General features: G+C 38.9%; 1 protein-coding gene across 1 annotated transcript in view; it reads left to right on the plus strand.

The window, feature by feature from the left end:
* The window catches only part of MAP3K7CL (MAP3K7 C-terminal like), a 63261-nt gene that overhangs the window by 26312 nt on the left and 14336 nt on the right, over nucleotides 1-22613 (plus strand). Inside the window, exon 3 of the mRNA XM_006899412.1 lies at nucleotides 15347-15462. Coding sequence (XP_006899474.1) covers nucleotides 15347-15462 — 116 coding nt within the window. The remainder of the gene's footprint in view (nucleotides 1-15346; nucleotides 15463-22613) is intronic.

A 22613-nucleotide genomic window follows, 5' to 3' on the forward strand; every position in this document is an offset into this window, starting at 1 on the left:
GTGCTGTCAGCTGTGATATCCCTTATTCTATGTTTCTTCCTGAATAGGTTTGAATTTTGGGCAGTCGCTTGTTAATATATTGGTGCAACTATTTTGCACTATTTTCAGTCACATTTTAGGTTAGTGTGATATTAATGATATTGTTTGATACCTTCTCCATGCTGGATTACCTTTCTTTGGAATGAGTAAAAATCTGAATCTCTTTCATTTGGCTGGCTAAGTATCTGTCTTCTAAATTTCTTGGCATAGATGAGTGGGCACCTCCAGTGCTGCATCTGTTTGCTGAAATATTCTAATTGGTATGCCACCAATTTCTGGAATCTTTTTTTCCATCAATGCCTTCAGGACAGCTTGGACTTCTTTCTTTAGTACTATTGGTTCTTGATCTTGTAATAACTAACTCCTGATATGGTTAAACATTGACCAATTCTTTTATGGTATAGTGACTGTGTTTTCTTCCATCTTTTTTTGATGCTTCTTGTACCATTTATGTTTTACCTATAGGGTTTTTTCCAATGTTGCTGTTCAAGACTTTCATTTTTTTCTTTAGTTCTTTCGACTTGAGAAAAGCTACGAGTGGCACTTTTCTGTCTATCTCTCTTACTTCAGTTATTTATTCCTCTTGCTTTATCTGTGCTACATTCAAGAAACTGTTTCAGAATCTCTTCTAACAATACTTTTAGCCTTTTATTTCTTTCTCGTGTTACAAAGGACCTGTGCTTCCTTTGTGTATGAAGTCCTTGATGTTATCTTCCACCTCTGTGCCCATGGTTATAATCTCATCTGGGAATGTATTATCTTTGTCATATAAATGAGACAATATTAGCCTAGCATGTTTCTTAATCTATATTTTTTCTATATAAAAAGAGATTAAACAAGCAAGCAATGGAAAAGTAAATGAGGGAGGAGAGATGCTAATCTCCACGAAGATGGCTCAAGAGTAGAAACTCAGAAGATATAAAGACTTTTCTCCAGAGGATGACAGAAAGTCCTCCTTCCCCTCCGGCTGGCAACTTGAATTCAGACTTGTAGCCCGCTAAACTGTGAGGATAAAATTTGTCTCAGAAGTGGATGCACTTGTGGTGTTTATGTTGGAGAAGCACAAGATGACTAACAGTAAACTTCTGTATGAGGGAGTGGAAGGGTACATTGGCCTGTGCCATCTGTGTGATCTCGTTGTTGAGGGTATTAATTAGTGACAGTCCCTCTCAATGAAGGTTCTGCTCATTTTAACTGACCTCACTTTTCTCAGATGTGCAGAAACAACTACCTATACCAATCCTTTGATTATGAATAAATCTAACCAAAGCAGAAAACCAACTGCCATCAAGCCCATTTTGACTCAGGATAACCTCAAGTAAGTGGCATACAACTACAGTCCAGAAGGTTTTCAAGGTTGTGTGACCTTTAGGAAGCATAACACTTGGCTTTCCTTCCAAGGTTTTTCTGGGTGGGTTTGAACTGCTAACCTTTCAGTTAGTAGCAGAATAGTGAACTGGTTGTGCAGTCCTGCATAGTGCTTGACTAATTAATTAGTTAACTCATTAATTAATTAATGTTAACGTGTTAACTTCCTTCCCTCATGATATCAGTTATAAAAAAGTGAGCCATTTCTGTACAGTTAAAATGAAGCAAATGAAGAAATTCTTTGGATTTTTGGTGTAGATCTAGCAGTTCTAATGCCTTCTTCTGTTCATAAAGCCAAAGTAAACAATATGACTTTTTTTAAAAACCACATTATGCAATGGCTTCAGTGCTTCCTAAAGTCCCTCTATCTGAGATGACAGTAACAGGTGTCTCTGTGGTACACACTGAACTTTCTCAGACAGAGAAACTGATGTCACCTCCACAAATAAACACTTTTGTAGCTTCAGTTGTAGATCCTCACAGCTTGTTATCTGAGAGCCTCCCCAGACACTTCCTTTAGGCCCTGCATCACCATCTCACCTGCTTTCTGGAAAATAGAAACAGAGGAAAATAAAGCAGTCTTAGCATCCCAGGATTCTGCCACACTAATCTATAGCATCCAGAAAATCAACAGGGAAATAATCTCATCGAAAATACTGCAAACGTCCATGTTTTCTCTGTCTCATATGTAGTTTGAAAAGGTCTTTAGCATTTGTTGCTTGGCTGTTGTCATTACACAGATTATAGGTTTGTATACCTACCTTGTGTCAAATGTGATATTGGTTACCCATGGTGGACAGTGTTGGTGATGCTCCCTGATTAAAACAGGCTTGGAAGCTGGAGTGACATCCACTTCTGAAACGGCTTGCCTCCGGAAACCCTATGAACCTGGAGAAAGGAAGAAAGTTATACAAGTGTTCAGGTCTTTTGTTCATAAGGTCACTATGAGTCACCTGTGACTCGATGACACTTAACAACAACAATATCTACCTTAGGTTCTATAAGAATACTGTTATTTTTTATTTTAAAATTTTTTCAGGTGTCTAGCTGTTGTGGTCATTAAGGTCTTGATTTGTGGGAAAGTGTGAGAGAGAATTGAGCTAAATCTTTTAGTTTTATACGGCTTACGTTAATGAAACATGAAACACACAAACAGAAAAAAACCTGACATAAATCAGTTGATACTCCACCCAATTCATGGAAACTTCACTTGTTTTAGGGTAGAATCATTCTGCTTTAGGTTTCAGTGGCCTCTATACTTTCAGAAATACCAGTGGGCCTGGGAGTGATAGAAGCACCAGTCTTGAAGGGTTAGTTGGTAGTGACGTGCTTACCTGCTTGCCTCATCAGGGACTCAGGGTAAGTCAAAAGCCTTTACATATATTTTACTTGTGATGTAAAATGTACAAAGCATGAGCATTATTACTAGTGCAGATTTTGATAATGATTGAAATACTGTCAGAGTATTCTTCAATATTTTTAAAATATTAAAAAGTTTAAGATAAACCAGACTTCGCACATAATTGAAATGCACTGTGTGTTTCCTCTTGTTGTGAGGTGCCGTCCAGTTGACGAGATCTCATAGCCACCATATGAACAACAGATCTGAACCCTATCCTGCAATCATCGTCACCATCTCGTTTATGCTCAAGTCCATTATTGCCATCATTGTGTCAGTCCATCTTGCTGAGGCCCTCTTCTTGTTAATTTTAAGTTCGGAAAAGGCAATATAAATTTAAATGTGACACTCTCATGCCCTTCAAATAAAGGTGACACTACGAATCACAGAATAAGTCTCCTAAGTCACATAGCATGTTTGTTATTGCTGTGTGCCTTTGAATTGGAACCAGCCCATAACTGGCCCTCCAGCAGGTTTTCAGAGGCAGTTAAACACACAGGAGGAGATTGCCCATCCTTGTCAGGCAGAGCAGCTGGTAGATTTGAACCATGTACCTTTGAGATTGTGGCTCAGTTTCTTACCACTATGCCACCAGTGTTTAGGCTTCCTAAAGATATCTTCTATATAGGAAGCTGGGATAGGAAACTTAAATTCTTTCATTTTTGTCTTGGATGCAGCCAGTGGATTTAAAGAAGCCAAGCAAGAAAGGAAAGGCTTTTTAAGCCAGCTTTGCCCTTTGCCGAGGGATGCTTGGTTCGACTTTTCCTATAGGGCCTCTTCAGTGGAATGAGGCCATGGTGGGAGGAGCTTACTACAGCCAGGAGAGGGAGCAGGGATGGCGTGGCATTAGCTCAACCCAGCATTCTTGGAAAGGGACCCTGTGGTTTCTCTCTTACTTCATCTTGTTAAATCCGTTCCAATGATTGGGTGGATACCAGGGATAGTAGTGGTTTACTCGCACTACCGTGTAATTTAAAAGCCTTCGCAAGCTTCATTCTCAGGCCGCAGTGAGAGGAGGCGGAGATGGAGGAAAGGGGGTGAGGAGGAAGTGCCCCCCTCCTCCCATCCTGGACTCTGATCTCATCCAAGTTCCAAACCATGTCTTGGAAAATATGTTTGTTTCTAAGTTGGCTTGAAGCAAAGTTAGGAGAATGTCTTAATTTAACCTTCTTTGAACTCTTCGTTGTTTAGAAGACCAAATACCGTCATGTTGCAAGCATGGGAAAATTTCTGTGATTGCACAGAGTTTATGTTGTAGAAAGTCAAGGATAACTGGAACAAAGCTAGTTGCCATCAGGCAATTCCAACTCATGTCCATCCCCTGTGTGTCTGAGTAGATCAGTATCCCATTGGGTTTTCAGTGGTGGATTTTGAGGAAGGCAATCTCCAGGTCTTTCTTCGCAGGTACTCCTTCCTTTTGTGAGATGCTGTCATGTCACATCCACCTCACAGTGAGCCTGCGGTGACAGACTAAATCCTGCCCCATCCTGTGCCATCTTCACTATGCTTAAGCACATTGTTGCAGCCACTGTGCCACTTCTTGCTGAAGGCCTCGGTTTGTTTGTTCCCCCCACCCCCAACTGACTCTACTTTTCCAAGCATGATGTCCTGTTCAGGGACTGGCCTCTTTTGAGAACTTGCCTAAAGTATGCTAGAAGGTACCCCTAGGTGGACTCAAACCACCAGACTTGTACTCAGCAGTCTAGCATGTTAATCAAAGGCAGGTTGAGCATATAGTATTTCTGTTGTTTTGGGAGTTACAAAGGAGCTCTGGTAACACAGTGTAATATGTGTTGCGTTGCAAATAAAAATGTTGGCTGTTAGAAAATACCATTCTTCTGTGGGAGAAAGATAGGAAGTCTCCTCCATAAAGATTTATAGCCTTGTTACCCCTGTTAAAAGGTCTGTGTGAGTTGGACTCAACTCAAAAGTGAGATTTTTGTTGTGTTTTTTTTGTTTGTTTGTTTTGAGAATTGTAAGAAGATAAACCAGAATCATCCTCAGTGAGGATCACCATCTAGCGAATTCTCCACCCAGGTACACTACATTAAGAATATCTTTGGGGAGCTCTGGTGGCTTAGTGGCAAGAAACTGCACTGTAATCCCAGAGGTATGTGGTTTGGATCCACCAGATGCTCTGCTGGAGAAGGACGGGCAATCTCCTCCTGTACCACTCAGATCCAATTTGACGGTACACACACACAAAATAATAAAATAAAATAAATTGTTAAAGAAAGAAAATAAAAAATAAAAAAGAGTATCTTTAACTTTTCATGCTCAAATGAAATATATTAGGATTCCTTCCCCCTCCCCCGACCCCCGAGTTAAATATAACATCTTTTAGGAGTGCAATGGTTAAAGTGTCTGGCTGAAAAGTCAGCGTTCTAAACCCAGAAGCAACTTTGTTGGACAAAAATCCTGGTGCTCTGCTCCTGGAAGATACAGCCTCATTTACCTTAGAGGGCAGTTCTGCGCTGTCATACAGGGTTGTGATAAGTCAGAGGTGACTCCACAGCAAACAACAACTAAGCAAGGGGTTGGATGTTTCTGTTGTGTACCACTGCGTCAGAACTGGCCCGTAGCAGACCCTACAGTGAGTTTTCAGAGGCAGTAAATCACATGGGAGGAGATTGCCCATATTTCTCCCAAAAACCAGTTGGTGGACTTGAACTATCTTTGAGTTGTCAGCACAGCTCCTTCCCGTTAAGCCACAAGACTTTCAGGCAAGGGAGAATAAGAAATATATGTTAAATGTGAGAATTTATACTGTACATATTAAAAAATAACAAGAAAACATTTTCCTCTTGATATAAGAAAGTTTAATAACAATATGGAGATTGGAACTACAAAACTCTCCGTTAAGAATATTTACACTTAAGCATTGGGATTTGACATAGTGTTGCTTTTATCCCAAGAAGTTAATAGATGATATTCAGCTAGTGATCACAGGCATCTTTTAAACATTGAGAGGGATTTCCCCCCATTTTTAATTTGAGCATGTGTTAAACATAATTTCAACCCCATTTACAGCTCATTAATTCATAGTGCCAGCCTTTTAAATATTGCATTACTTCAGCTGAGTGGAAGTTTGGAAGTTCCATTTTTAAACTGGAAATCAGACTCTTTAAATGCTTGAGTTTTAGGATCTATTTCCTCAGGCATAAAAGAAAAGTTTATTCCTTGAACATGGTTAAGCATATATTAACTGAGACTGATGCTGGTCTGTGCATATGTTTTGGAGCCCTGATGGTATAGTGTACATTGTGTTGGAAAGCTAAGCAAAAGGTCGGCTTTTGTTAGCTTCCCAATACACTGTGCACTATGTCATCTGGGCTCCAAGACACATGCATTGACCAATACAGTAACAGTGGATAGAGAGTTGATTCTGGCTGTGGTTACTTCTTATGTTTTGCTGTAGAATTGAAATCTATAGAAATTTTTATGGCTATAACATTCTCAAGGAAAATCACCAAGTCTTCTAAGACGACTCTCAGTGGGTTGGAAGAACCATAATTTCAGTTAATAGCTGATGCTTAAGCATTTGTATTACTCAGCTATTCCTATGGATTCAGAAACACTTATTGTATCACTAGACAATGAGATGATGCTTTTATTTATTATTATTTATCTTTATTTTCATATCTCATTAATTTGTAGCTCCGCTTTCTAAATTAAGCATAAAATCTAAATACCAAAGTATTTTTATTCACCAAAATTCCTGATGGCATGACAGTTATAAGTGTTTAAAACAAATTCTTTGGTGAGCTCCCTGGGTTAGGGCGAACACCCAAGGAACATGCTAATTGCCTTCTATGGGCGGTGGATCCTGCTGACCAGAGGGCCCTTTGATTTGGTTATTGACATTTGAGGGTGAGCAGTGAATGGCTCAGGATTATAAATGAGTGAGCAATGGGCAGTTTTCACAGGAGTTTTGGGAGGAGAGCAAGAGCAAGGTGGAGCATGTATGGCTGGTTGCTGTTTTGTTGTTTGACGCCATTGGATTGACTCAGCGACCTTGTGAATAATGGATCTAACTTTGTCCTATCCTGTGCCATCCTCATCATCACTAATATACTTGAGCTCATTGTTTCAGTTACCCTGTCAATCCATGTCATTGAGAATTTCCCTCTCTTTCTCTGACCTTCAACCTTTCCAAGCATGATATCTTTTTCCAAGGCCTCACCCCTCCTAAAAACATACTCGTAGTATGTGACACAAGTTTCATTATTCTTGCTTCCGAAGAGTAGCCTGGTTGCATTTTCTGCAAGACAGATTGATTGGTTTTTGTTTTGTTTTTTTTTATAGTCCATGGGACATTCAGTACTCTTCTCCAACACCACAGCTCAAAGGCATCCTTATCCATTGTCTAATATTCAGATGTATAGCAAGTGATTGAAAATACTGTGGCTTTGATCTGATGCACCTCAGTCTTTAAATGGACATCATTGTTCTTCAGCACTTCGGAACTGTCTTTGACAGCACATCTTCCCAGTGCCACATCTTTTGAGTTTTTGACTGCTGATACTAAGGATGTTGATTGTGAATCCAACAAAGCAAGATGGAATAGTTGATAACTTCAGTCTTTTCTCTATCATCATGTTGCTTATTGAGGAGTAGTTTTGTCATCTTGATGTTGTAACCCAGGGAAGGCTGTGTCATCTGCATACCTTGGGTTGCTGATGAGTCTCTAATCCTAACGCTGAATTCTTCTTCATAAAGTCCAATCTCTTGAATGATTTGCTTAGCATACAGAACTCATAGGTGTGGAGAATGGATACAACCTTGATGTACACCTTTCCTGATTTTAAACTATGCTGTGTTCCCTTGTCAGAACAGTTGGACAACAACTTCTTGATCAAGGTGTAGGTTTCTCATGAGTATAATTATTGTAGGATTCTCAGTATTCTCAGTGTTAACTACAGTTTGTTATGATCCACACAGCCAAATGCTTTTTTGTAGTCAAAGAACACAAATAGATATTTTTCTGTTATTCTCTCTTTTCAGTCAAGAACCATTTGACATCAGGAATGATGTCCCTTGTGTACAGCCTCTTCTAAATCCAGCCTAAAACTCTGTCTATTCTCTATTGACATACTATTCTAGACATTTTAAAATAACCTTCAGCAAGATCTTACTTGCATATGATATTAATGATATTGTCCAAATATCCACATTCTGTTGGATCACTTTCTTAGGGAGATGGGAACAAATATGGATGTCTTCCTATCAGATAGATACACTCCAAATTCCCTAGAGAAGCTCATTGACTGCATTGAGGACTGTATCTTTTTGTTGAAATATGTCAGTTGAATTTCTGATAGTTTCCTGTCAAATGGCTGTTCTGGCAATTTTTTTAAAATGATCTACAGCAATATTTTCCTTGAATGTGATATGAGTATGCAGTAGGTAATGAGAAATCCTATACACAGGATCCTAGAACCTTTTGGCTATCTTATAGGAACTATATCCAAGTCATTGTTTCAAATATTCCCACATATCGTAAGTTATGGATTAAATTCTTATTAGAATTGAGAATAAAAGATATTATTTCCATAAGGATAGGATATAGGATGTGTAGGTCGTCTTATGACCTTCCAGCTTGCAAGTTCTTTTATAGGACAGAGACCATTTCATGTCATCTTGGCAAAGGTGCCCAAAGTAAATTGCTTTCCTTTCTCTAACCTTTCTGCTTGGCATTTGACAGTGTAACAGGTTAAAATTGATAAGGGGCAATGACTTCTAGGCTATAGACTATACAGAAAAGGTGTTCAGAATTATTTCAAAACAGCTTTATTTCGTGGAGTAAGTTATGTTTTAACACCACTGTGCACTACTTTTCAACTTTTTAAAAAGAATAATGGTTCCAGAAGGGTGAGTTTAAACTATGAATGTGTGAGGAGGGTGGAAATAGGGAAATATGCTACATGATATGATTATTGTTACATTTTCCATGAATTTTAGAATTAGGAAATTATGGTGAATTTTCTTAAGGTGTTTTGTGGACCCTTATGAACTACAGCTCTGAACTTTGCCCTATCCTTAGCCAACCTCACTATCTCTGACTAACCTGGCCCCATCGCCACAGTCACTGTGTCAATCCATTTCATCCAGCTCTTCCTTTCCTGCATTGACCATCCACCCTTCCAAGCATGATATTTTTCTCTTAGGACTGATTCTTCTGGCAGCATGCCGAAAGTATGTGAGGTAGAGTTTCAAATCCTTTCCTCCAAGGAGCAACCTAGTTTCAACCCCTCCAGGACAGATCTGTTTGTTCTCTTGACATCCCAGTGGTATGTTCTATACTCTTCTCCAGCATCACAACTCAAAGGCATCCATTATTCTGTCATCCTTAGTCACCGTCCATCTCTCAGATGGTGTTTTATATGAGTGTAAATTTTCTTCTAAATCTACACAGAATTTTGTTTCTTTTAGAAGATGTCTACTAATAAGCTTTATAAGGAGAAAAATGATCCTAAGATTCAAGCAGACAAAAATAACCTTTTTATTACATCCTTGATTTATTGTTGAATATGAGCACAACAAACTTATGTTTTTGGAGAATGGGAGAAAAAGAGAGGGCAAAGTGTAAGAAATTGGTTGATTCTCCATTTGCTAACAATATTGGTGCAACTACAGCCTAATTAAACATATAGTTAAAAGGACAGATTATTGTAAAGAGAACTAAACTGAAGAGACTTTCAAACAATGAATTCTTACTTCTCAGATTCTACATAAGGATTTTCTATAAATAATTGAAAGAAGGTATCAAATAACAACTCTCTGAAAGACTTGACTACCGTTCTTATAAAAAAGAAAAAGAAAAAAAATAGTAATTGTTTTAAGAACCTGTAGTTAATTAGATATTGGGTCCTTGAGTGATGCGAATGACTACAGAATTGGATGTTAAAGTTAAACAAAGGTTGGAGGTGTAGATTGCCTCAGAGATGTCTTGAGGGAGTGGAGGAAGTCCTGGCAATCTACTTCTGAAAAATTAGCTACTGAGAAGCTTGCGGAGAACAGTTGTATTCTGGCACATATGAGGTCTCTATGAGTTAGGATTTAGAAAGAATTATAAGGACAGGGGAAATAAGTATTCAAAAACTCTACACAGGAAGCGTTTTCACCTATTTCCACACTTGGCCGTCAAAGATTTGAGGTTCAAATTCTCCCCAGGTGCCTTGAAAGACAGTCCCAATGATCTGCTTCTGAAAAACAAAACCCAAACATCAGAAAAACCAACCATTGAAAACCCTGTGGAGCATAGTTTTTCTCCAAATCATGGGGTTACCAGGAGGTGGAACTGGCTGGAGGACAGTGGTTTTAACTAGAAATTAGAATTACAACATGGTTGGTAGATCAGTTCCAACTCACAGCAATTTTGTTTGTCAGAGTCCAGGATTATGTGTGTGTGTGTGTTTAATTTGGGGGAATATATATATATATATATATATATATATATATATATATATATGAAAGTATAATTCCATGTTCTACTAAGAAGTTTTATCATTGCTAGTATGTGTCGTGGTGTTGTTGTTGATTGCCTTCAAGTCGAGCATGACTCATAGTGACCCTATGAACAAAAGGCATGAAGCCCCGCTACAATTGTCAACATTTATCCACGTTCATAGAGTTTCCAGAGGCATGTTGTTTAGGAAGTGGATGCCTCTCCTGCTTGTATGTGCATTCCCTCACAATTAGAATAAAAGGAAAGACATGAATCTATCCTCTCTTTGACTCACCTATAACATATATTAGGTAATTCTGGTGGACTGCTAGTAAGAAATTGTGCTACAAACCCAAAGGTCTATGGTTCAAATCTACCAGTTACTCAGCAGGAAAAGGCTGGGCAATCTCCCCAATGTCCACATGTGAGTTATAGCCTCTGCAAACCAACTAGGGAGCCAGCTATGAGTCAATCCCAACATGACAACATATAACAACAAGTATGGTTTTGTCAGTTGTTGTTATATGTGCCATTGAGTTGTGTGCAACTCACAGCAACCCTATGTACAACAGCTCTGAAGCCTGCTTTGTCCTGAGCCTATCTCACTGACTCTGACACACCTATCCCATTGCCCCAGTTACTGTATCAATCCATTTCATCTGATGTCTTCCTCTCCTGTGATGTCCATTCACGCTTCCAAGGATGATGTCCTTCTCCAAGGTCTGGTTTCTCCTGGCCACGAGCGCAAAATATATGAGACAGAGCTTCAAAATCTTAGGCTCAAAGGAGAAACTTGGTTTCATCCTCTCCAAGACAGATCTATTTGTTTTCTTCGCAGTCCATAGTATGTTCAAGACTCCTCTCCAGTACCACAACACAAAGACATAGATTCTTCTTGTGTCATCATTAGTTATTATCCAGCTTTCTGAAGCATAACAAGTAATTGCGAAGATCATGCCCTGGATCAGGCACAACTTAGTTTTTAGACTGACATCGTTTCTTCTCAGTACTCTGGAGAGGTCCCCGACAGCAGATTTTCCCAGTGTAGTTCGTCTTGATTTCCTGACTGCTGGTGCCTGGAGTGTTGACTGTGGAAAGCTGTTAACAACCTCAATCTCTTCTCTATGTATCATGGTGTGGCCAGTTAACTCAGTGGTGAGAATCTTTGTCCTCTTGATGTTAAACTTCAATCCATATTGAAGATTACAATCCTTGATCTTCAGAGGCAAGCACTTCAGGTCCTCCTCAGTTTGGGCAAGCGAAATTTTCTGCATAACGTAGGTTGTTGATGAATCTTCTTCTAATCCTGATGCCACATTCTTCCTCATGTAGCCTAGCCTCCCGAATGATCTGTTCTGCATACAGATTGAAAAGATATAGAAACTGGATGGATCCCTGATGCACTCCTTTCCTGATTTTGAACCATGCAGTGTTTCCTTGCTTTGTTCTGAGCACTGATTCCTGGTCCTGGTATAGGTTTTTCCCAAGAACAATCAAGTGTTCTGGGATTCTCATTCTCTTCAAGGCTAGCTACAATTTACTGTGATCCACACAGTCAAATTCTTTTGCACAATGAAATACAGATAGATGTTGTTGTTGATTGCCTTCGAGTCAAGCATGACTCATAGCAATCCAATGAACAAAAGGCCTGAAGCCCCTGTACAGCCATCGACATTTATCAAAGTTTATAGAGTTTCCAGAGGCATGTTGTTTAGAAAGTGGATGCCACTCCTGCTTACTCTGGTACTTTTTGCTTTTTGCCAAGATCCATCTGACATTGGTGATAATATCTTCTAAACCCAGCTTGTGTTTCTGGAAATTCTCTGTTTCAGTTGTTTTTGCATAATTGTTAGCAGGAATTTGCTTGAGTGTGATATTAGTATTATTGTTTGATAATTCCCACACTCTGTCAGATCATCTATTTTTGGAATGGGAATAAATAAGTATCTCTTCCAGTCAGTTGGCCAGATAGTTGTCCTCCAGATTTCTTGGCACAAGCTGCTGACCACATCCAGGACAACATCTGTTTGTTGAAATATGTCGGTTGGAATTTCATCAATTCCTGGGGCCTTATATTTTGCCAAACTCTTCAGAACAGCCTGAACTTTCTCCTTCGTTATCATTGGTTCTTGATTAGATGTTTTTTGAAATATTTCCGTGTCAACCTTTTTTTTTTTTTTTTTGGTACAGTGACTCTGTATACTCCTTTTATCTTCTTTTAATGCTTCCTGGATCATTCAATATTATCTGCCCATACCATTCTTAAGTATTGCAATTCGTGGCTTGTATTTATTTTTCAGTTCCTTCAGCTTAAGAAATGCTGAGCAAGTTCAGCCTTTTGATTTTCCAACTCCAGATCCTTGCACATTTCATTATAATACTTTGTGTTGTCTACTCGAGTTGCCTTTTGAAATCTTCTATTCAGCTCCTTAATTTCTTGATTTCTTCCCTTTGCTTTGGCTTCTTGGAACTCTAGTACAATATTCAGTTTCTTTTGACATCCATTTTGCTCTTTCATTCTTCTTCTGTCTTTGTAGTGACCTTGTGCATTCGTCGTGGATAATATTCTTGATATCTTCCCACAGCTCATCTGGTCTTCATTCATTAGGGTTCAATGCGTCAAACCTGTTCCTGAGTTGTTATTTTTAAATTCAGGTGGGATAGATTAAAGATAAAATTTTGATTCCTTTGGATTTAATTTGACCTTATTCAGCTTTAATTTGAACTTGTATTTGAGTAGATTATGGTCTATTCTGCAATCAGCATCTGGCCTAGTTTTCACTACTGATAGTGAACCTCTCCAATGATTCCTTCCACAGATGCAACTGATCTGATTTCTATGCATACCATCCTGTGAAAGCCATATGTTAGCCTGCATTTATGTTTCTTGTGAAAGGTATTTGGAATAAGTAAGCCATTGACCATGTAGAATTCATTCATTCCATCCCCAGCCTCATTTCTGTCACCAAATCTATGTTTTCCTACTACTGATCCTCCTTCCTGGTTCCAACGTTTTCATTTCAGTCACTCATTAATGCATCTTGGTTCCATGGTCAATCAATTCCTAGCTGCAAAGGTTGGTAGAAATCATCTCTTTCCTCTTCTTTGGCTGTGCTTGTTGGTGCATAAATTTGAATGATAATGATATTAACAGGTCTTCCTTATATGTATATTGGTATTACCCTGTCACTCACAACATTATATTTCAAGATGGATCTTGAAACATCCTTTTAAATTATGAAAATGACCTCTTATTTTCCTCACCTTTTCCTTTCCAGTGTAGTAGATCATATGATCATCTGGTTCAAAATGTCCTATGCCAATCCATCTTGTTTTGCCAATACCAAATGGAGATCACAACAAACTATGGCTTACTCTGAGAAGAATGGGAATCTCAGAACACTTGACTGTGTTTATGTGAAACCTATACTTGGACCAGGAGGCATTCTTCAGAACAGAGCAAGGAAATAATGCTTGGTTTAATTTCAGGAAGGATGAAAGCCCGGGATGTGTCCTATCTCCATACCGTTTCAATGCAGAACAGATCATCTGGGAAGCTGGGCTGTATGAGGAGGAATGTGGCATCAGGATTGGAGGAAAAATCATCAACAACCTGCATTATGCAGATGACACAACTCTGCTTGCTGAAACTGAGGAGGACCTGAAGCACTGGATGCAGAATGTCAAGGATTGCAGCCTACAATATGGATTGAAACTCAACATCAAGAAAATAAAGATTCTCACCACTGGCTGATTTGCAGCATCATGATAGATGGTGAAGAGATTGAGGCTACAAATGGGTTTGGTTTATTTGGCTCCAAAATCAATAGTTTTTGGACTAGCAGCAAGGAAATCAAAAGACGAATTGGATTGGGAAAGTCTGCTGTCAGGGACATTTCCAGAGGACTGAAGAGCAATGATGTCAGTCTGGAGACTAAGGTACACCTGATCCAGGTCATGGTCTTTGCAATTACATGCTATGCATCAGAAAGCTGGACACTCACTAGGGGTTATAGAAGGAGAATTGATGCCTTTGAGCTGAGTTGCTAGAGCAGAGTATTGAATATACATACCATGGACTGCTAAGAGAACAAACAGTTTTGTCCAGGAGAGGGTGAAACCAGTCTGCTTGTTGGAGGCAAGGATGCTGAAGCTCTGTCTGACATACTTTAGACATGTTCCAAGGAGGGGCCAGTCCTTGGAGAGGGACTTAATACTTGGGAGTCTGGAGGGACAGTGTAGGAGATGAAGACCATCAATGAGATGGATTGACTCAGTGACTGGGATCTTAGGGGTAGGTGTGTCAGAGACAATAAGGTTGTGTCATGATGGAGCAGGGGATAGGGCTGTTGTACATAGGGTTGTTATGAATCACAGGGGACTTGATGGCATATAACAACAACAACAACAACAACAATGGTTTTGTCTAGGGATTGGCTTTTATACTGGTTGATTAACCCTGTAAGCACCAGCATCCTTTCCTCAGCTTGGACATGGCTTTTATAAGCTTTCTTACAAGGCTTCTCTGTTCTAAAAGTTGAGACTATTCCTTTAGCCACAGGAATGGAAAGGAAAGGGCAATTGAAACAGATAACCTAAATATCTCCCCATCACTATCCTTCTCAAAAGCAGAATTTAAGACTTCTAGAATCATTCGATGATTTAATTTTAATCCAACACATGGCAGATAAGTACCATGTGATTGGTTTCAGGATTCTGAGCTGGGCTTGAACATGCCCGTGGATGATATTAGAGGATAAATGTAGAGATTATCAATCTACTTCTCTAGTTTCCATTAAGTAAAGGCAATACTAATTGAAGACCTTCAATTTGACCTTCTGCAGCAAGTGCTTCAGGTTCTTTCCAGTTTCAGCAAGGAGAGTTGTGTCATCTGCATAAAGCAGGTCGTTGATGAGTTTACCTGCAATACTGATGCTACATTTCTTTTCATAGGGCCCAACCTCCTGAATACTCTAAACCTAAGTACAGAAAAAAAAATTCCCTCCTCCACACATTATTATGTTGGAGAATTGTTAGTATTTTATTTTGAACCAATTCCGTGGACTGATTTCTCCTTGCTCTTGTTTCTGAAGCCTCTGCCACCTTGTCATGACTCAGAGGAATCCATGCAAGTCTTCAAGCAGCATTGTCAAATTGCGGAGGAGTACCATGAGGTCAAGAAGGAAATTGCCTTGCTGGAGGAGAGGAAGTAAGTGTTTCCTTCTGAGCGCCCTCACCTGGCGATGATGGGGATGCCAGGTAGAGACTGTGCCAGGGACTGTGTGGGAGGTGAGAGGAACCAACATTTTGTGGCTCCAAAGTTGCCAGGCAGCGTGCATGGATTGCTACCATTACCTGTAGAAGAGACACAAATGTAGTTCCAGAGCCTTGCTTTTTTGGAGCAGTGAAAGGAAATGTCTGAGTTCTTTCCAGTTCCTTAAATAAGAATTTTCCATTTAAGGGATTAAGAAAGCCAAAACCCATGCACAGCCACACTGTGCTTCTTGTGAATGTGTCCTGAGGTTTTGGAGCCTTGGCTTGGGTTGGGTTTTAATTAGTGCTTGCATGATGCAGTTCCCACCTCAGGTGAAGAAGCCACTTTCAAGAAGTGCCTTCAAACAATTTAATGCATTTGTGACCAACTCCATCTCCTCGTTCATGTAAGCTTTTCATCTCGATTGCATCTATTGCCATTATAGTTCCTCTGTAGGGAATTATGTAGCTTTATTAATTATAGCACTCTGCTTTTAGTCATTCATAACTTATGTTGCAGAATTTGTCCCTCTTTTAAGTTGTTGTCTATAAGGGCAGGTTCCTACTTGACAGCACACAACAACAACAACACGATAACATACTCCACTAATTCCTCAGTCTTTTCTATATTCCAAGCATGAGACAATTTTTCTTCAAAGCATTGGTCAGTGCTTAGATAGATTTACTCATTTATGACAGTTTAAATTTATTACTAATCATTTGATTAGTAATAGCATCTCCTAGTTGCTCGCTGAGGAGTTTTAAGTCCAGGTCTACCAAGAAGCACCTCCTAACAAAGTCTAGGCCATCAGCTTCCGAAAATCACTGGGTACCATTGAAAATTCCATAGGGTGAAATTTGACTCTGGCACATGAGGTGGTGAGTTGGGGTTGACTTGTTAGTCTTAGGTTAATTAGTGCATACAAAGCCCTAGACAAGGAGATAATCATTTGTTGTTCACTATTATATTCCTGGGTTCCAGCATACCTCAGGACATGTAGATAAGGAATACATTTTTGTTCAGTGATAGGTAGCTTAAATATTCTTTGATTCTTTTTTTTCCATTTCAGCATTTCTTTTTTGTAATTAAATTTTATTAATTTTAATGTTAATGAACATTTACAGAGATTTGGGGTTTCTTTGATTCTTTAGCTTTCTACTTCTATTCCCTTCCTTTTACTTGAATTACTAAACAAGAAAAGAAACAAAACCCAACAACAATAACAACACTGACCAGATTTACTGCTGTTGAGTTGATTTTAGATATTGTCAATGCTCCATCAAGTTTTCAAGGCTGTACATATTAACAGGAAATTGCTTCACCTTTCTCCTGTGAAGCAGCTGGTGGGTTAGAACTGCTGACGTTTTGGTTAGCAGACCAACCAACCTGTATGTAACCCATTATGACACCAAGGCTCCTTGAAAGATATATATCTTTTGAGAAGTTTATGAAATTCCTGGGACTTGTGAGGCTCTCTGGGATGGAGGAGGATGGACAGGGCAACATTATGCAGCTTGGTTTTGGGATCAAGCTTCTGTACTTGCTGTAAGACCACACCACTTTTTAAAGTTTTCTTTACTTTTAGTGCTTGAAACATAAGATTAGACTGGGGACAGTTCTACTCAGTCTTACAGGTTTATTATGCATCAGAATTAACTCAATGGAGAAAAGAAAAAGATCATTTCCCTCCCACTTGTTTCATAAAATGACACTGGTTTTACTGTCTCTGATGATTTACTAGTTATGATACAGACACAAAGAAATGTTTGTGAAGACTTTTCCTCCACGGGAATCTTTTGACACAGCGGAGGGTTACACAGAGCTGAACTTCTCCTTCATCTCCAGAGGGGGTCTCCCTGGATCAGGTTTGAGAGAACTTCATGCAGCTCAACGAGTTGATACCACTATTATTTGAAATTATGTCTACTGAAAGGATTTTAAAAAAAGAAAACATTGTCTAGGGTTATAAACTCTGCATGAGACAAATCTAATTTAAAGAACCACTTCTCGTTTATTGGCTAATAATGTAGGAATAACTTTTCTCTATTTTTATTAAATTTCCCCTCATCACCCCAAACCAGAAAACTTTATAGAAACCTTTGAAAAATGTCAAGAATTCTGATGTCTTTACAGCACTCTTGCTGTGAATCGTACCTGTTTCTTTCTAGACTTTTGTATGTGAATGAATATGTTCATGTAATTGCATACATAGTTACATGGATGGTGTATGTAGCACATCTCTTTCCCTATATAAGCCTTTTCCCATTGCTCACTTAGCTTTGTGTGTATATATTGCAAAATCATGGAATTGAGATACAGACATTTCATGTCTTTTGAAATCTCTTAGCAAATTGTTTGACAGTTTTTCAAGTATATGGTTAGATTGCAGTTGGCTCAGCTGAGAAGCTTGCTCTGCTCCAGATGGAACCTCATACCTTGTCCTGGGTGAAAACCACCTGCTGGGCTCTATCCCACAGCATTGTGCTAGAGACCGAGGTGTTTGGAAAACGAACTTAGAATGTTATACAGACATAAACTCTTAGAAAAAGTCATGTTGAAAAATGTTACAATTTCTTATTTACTATTCAGTGGTTTTAATTTTATTCATAGATTTATGCAAACATTGTTGCCATTTTATGAAATTTTCATTATCCTAAGAAGAAGCCATGTGCCCTTGAGCAGCTATTCCCCACCACCTTCTCTTCCTGTTGCCCTAGCCAGTCACTAATTTACCTTTTGTCTCTATAACTAATGTAACCCTACCCAACACCTTGCTGTTAAGTCGGTCCTGACTCACAGTGACCATCCACTGGGTTTCCACGGCAGTGAGTGTTAATGAGAGGAAGCTGCTTCTCTTTCTCCCTTAGAGTAGCTGGTGGGTTCGAACTGCTGACCTTTCAGTTAGCAGCCTGATCTGTTATGAGCTACACTACCATGCCAATACTGGCTCTATAAATTTGCCTATTCTGGGCATTTCATAACAATGGAACATTGTAATATGTGGTCTTTTGGGACTGGCTCCTTTCACTTTGCATGAATTGAAATTTATAAATTATAAACTCCTTACTATGAAGCCACAAGAGCTCCCCCTGATTTGCAGTAGATATTAAAAAAATACTAATTGATGAATGAATGGAGGAGCCAAAAACTGTCTCAACTCTTCAATTTGTTAAAGGAGGTATTGTTGTTGTTGTTATGTGCCCTCAAGTTGTTTGCGACTCATAGCGACCCTATGTACAATTGCCCTAAACCCTGCTCTATCCTGTGCCAATCACATGGCCTCTGACACACCCATCCCAATTACCCCAGTCACTGAACCAATCCACCTCATAGAGGGTCTTCCCCTCCTGCGCTGTCCCTCCACCCTACCAAGCATGATGTCCTTCTCTAAGGACCTGTCTCTCCTTACAACATATCCAAAGTATGTCAGACGAAGCCCCAGAATTCTTACCTCCAAGGAGTAGCTTGGTTTAACCCTCTCTAGGATGGATCTGTTTGTTTTCTTGGCAGTCCATGGTACATTCAATACTGTTTCTCCGGCACCACAGCTCAAAGGCATCAATTCTCCTTCTGTCCTCCCTAAGGAGGTATAGTCAAATATATTCTCTCATATTGTTGTTAGGTGCCATTGAGTTGCACCTGAATCAGTCACCCTGTGTAAAAAGACTGAAACACTCCCCAGCCCTGGGCCAGCCTCACAATCTTTGCTTCAGCAAGCAAGATTGTGTCATCTCATTTTTTTATGTAATCCCAGTTCCCTGTCTTCATCAGGCTGTGAGGTCTTATTTTCCATCAGTGACCAATCATAATGTCTATTAGGTGATTTAGCTTTCTACACCATCTAATAATTAGCATTTTAATCTTTCATGCTGTCTTTCTCAGGGATGTCTTCACCCAGCCATGACTACCACTGTATTAAAAGGGATACAATATTTACGTCTCTCCAGTGAGAGTACCTTTTGCAGATTTCCCAGAGAGAGAAAACATTTTGCCTTTCTTTTTATTTCAGGACAATTAACATTAGTTCTTAACTGGAGTGACCTTAACTGAAGTTAATCCCCCAGCCCGGAGAACTTGAACAATGTCTAGAGTCATTTTGGATTGTTACAGTTAAAGAACGAGATATGTGCTACTACACTGCTGAACTCTCTACAATGCTAATATGTGGGACAGCTGTCCACAACAAAGAATTGTCCAGACTCAAATACAGTCGTACCAAATTTGAGAAATTCTGCTTTAGAGCAAATTTTATTTCACACCTTAAGAGTACAGTGTTGATTGTCAGCTCCCAAAAGACATTGGTATGTGTATTCCTTATGGAACATTCATTTGCAGGGTTCCTATACTGTAGCCTAACTTGTTGTTGTTGTTGTTGTTGTTATGTGCCGTCGAGTCGTTTCCGACTCATAGCGACCCTATGCACAACAGCCCTAAACCCTGCCTAACTAGACTGGAGAAATCTCAGTCTATAACCATTTATAGTTCCTTTACTTTCATAAAGTAAAGGTAGAACTTTATATTCTTTTTATAATTTTAAGGCCTGTACTCCTTCACACCAGTGGCTAAGTACATTTAAAAGAATTCGTGGAAACAGCCCAAATGCCCAACCATAATGGAATGGATTGAGAAATTATGGTACATTCACACAATGGAATACTATGCAGCATGCAGGAACAATGATTTTGTAAATTACTCCCTAACATGGGAGGGACTGGAGAGCAGTATGCTGAGTGAACTAACTGTCTCATAAAGATAAATACTGAATAGAATCATTATTGTGGAGCACATTTGAGGATCCAAAAGGTAGGGGGTGTTTACACATAGGGTCGCACAATTTAATGCTTGGTGGGAAAGGATGGGTGAAGGAAAAGGGAAAGATCCAGTGTGAAAAACAATGTGTATGAAGTTACTGAACGTTGTGTGTAAACCAGTATAAAATTACTAACTAATTTGAAAAAAAAACAACCAAAAAACCCAAAACAACACATATTCCACTCAGGGATCTCTGGTGGCTTAGTGATAAGGAATACCTTACCAATGCAAAGGTATGTGGTTCAAACCTACCAGTTGTTATGCAGGAGGAAGTTAGGCAGTCTCCTCCTGTCTGATTTTTAGCCTCTGAAAACCTGCTGAAGGGTTAGCTATGGGTCAATTCTGACTCGATGGTAAACAACAATAATCTTAAAAAAAAATCAGTAATGCAGCCCAATTTTCTGTTTAAAAATAAGATTTTTTTTTCTGTGATGAAGATATTCTTTTTTCTATATTACCATTACATTATTATTAGAGGCTCAAATGGTTAAGCAGGTGACTACTCAGCCAAAAAGTGGATGATTACAACCCAACCAGAGGCCCTCAGCAGATAAGTCTGCCAGTCTTCTCCCTAAGGCAGCAGGAGAGCGCTGGCCAGCACAGTCCGCAGGGAGTTGTTAGGCTGCTAGCTAAAAGGCCCTTCCTCTCTGGCCCACCAACAGCTCTTGAAGGAGAAGGATTGGCAGTCTCCTTCTGTGTTCTTTATAGCCTCAGAAACCCACTGGAGAGTCAGCTTTGGGTTAGTTCCAACTCCATGGCAATGAGAACGTCTCAGTCTTGATAACTTGATGGAATCATTCTACCTGGCCACCGTGAGCTGCACTAGATTCAATGGCAGGTAACAGTAACAGTAACAATTGTGTTATTATAAAAACTGTAGTTGATTAGAGCTATACAGTCTAGAATTTTGTCTCTTCTGAGTGTCTTTAATCAATTTTTGCAAGTCCCAAGGCCCCTGGCCCTGATTTTCAAAAAACAAAGCACTGTTTGCCCCAATAATGGATTTATGTCTCAACCATATGGAACATAAAGAATCTTTGTTATTTTGAAATTAGTTTTCCCAAAGTTTCAAAATGTTCTTGCCCTCCCCATTTCTTTTAGTAAATAAAATCTGTTCATGAAAAGGAGTTTGGGACGGGGGCAGCAGATGACTCATTGTAACTGCCAAGGTGATAGTCCCTTCACTGATGAGGTACACGGTACTGAAAACCATGTTACATGTTCTTGACCTTGGAAATGACTTTTATGTCCTGATAATCTTCTATCAAAAGCATCACCACATTCTAACCATTTATAAATATTGATTCATCCCTCAGATCATCTACTGTAAAATTGACTCTGTAGCTTGATGTACCAGAATTTAATTATAAATTGCTAATGGTTGAACCTAAATATGTCTATATAACTGGGTCCTAGACAAGGGAGAAAACGTGTTTTGACAGTTTTCATTAGATATATGTATAAATGCTTATCAAATACATGAAACTAATTTACTAAACTATCACTTGAGTCATTTTGATGCCAGTAAGGGGGAAATTATTATTGACTTTTTCTGATGTAAGAAGATTGGATTAGAAATTTCCTATGATTCCATTTAGTTGTAAAATCTGTGATTTTATGATTTATTATTCATACCAGCCAAAACTAATAACAGATGACTTTGGGAGTTTTAAACAAGGTCAGATTTGGAAATAGAAAAATAGCTGTTGTTATTTCCAGTACTACCAACTCCCAGACCAGGAACTGAAAGAAAAACTTTATTCCACTTAAATCATTTGTATGACAAAATTAATTTGAGAGGAAAAAGTAAAACAGGAATAGATGATTCAATGGGTGGAGGCTTTTCGAGCATGCCTCTTTTTTTAAATTTCTGTAAGTTTATTTATCTTTATCTTTAAAATAGCTAGATGAAGAATTTTACTAATTAATATTAGATCATCTCATTGCTTCTTAAATTATGCTTGGAGCCAAAGAGCTTGAAACATTTAATCGTAAGGATAGGCTTTGTTTCTGGCCATTTCTTCTCAGTTATGTGACATATCCCACTTAAATGAGCACTGCTTTCTTAATGTTAAAATGTAATAATTAATGGCACTTGTTCTATCTACTGCATGGGCATATCTGGAGGATCAAATGAGATAATTAAGTAGAGGACTGAAAAAATTATCTTATAAACTGTGATAAAATGCAAAATATAGCTTTCTTTAAGTAAAACTATTTGTGATGATCATATATTTCTTCAGCCAGACAGGTTTGGAACTTTTCCCCCTTGCTTATTTCATGTTGTTGTTGTT

The sequence above is a fragment of the Elephantulus edwardii genome, unplaced genomic scaffold, assembly GCF_000299155.1.
Source record: "Elephantulus edwardii isolate Elephantulus edwardi_28Jun2011 unplaced genomic scaffold, EleEdw1.0 scaffold00256, whole genome shotgun sequence".
Classification (NCBI taxonomy): domain Eukaryota; kingdom Metazoa; phylum Chordata; class Mammalia; order Macroscelidea; family Macroscelididae; genus Elephantulus; species Elephantulus edwardii.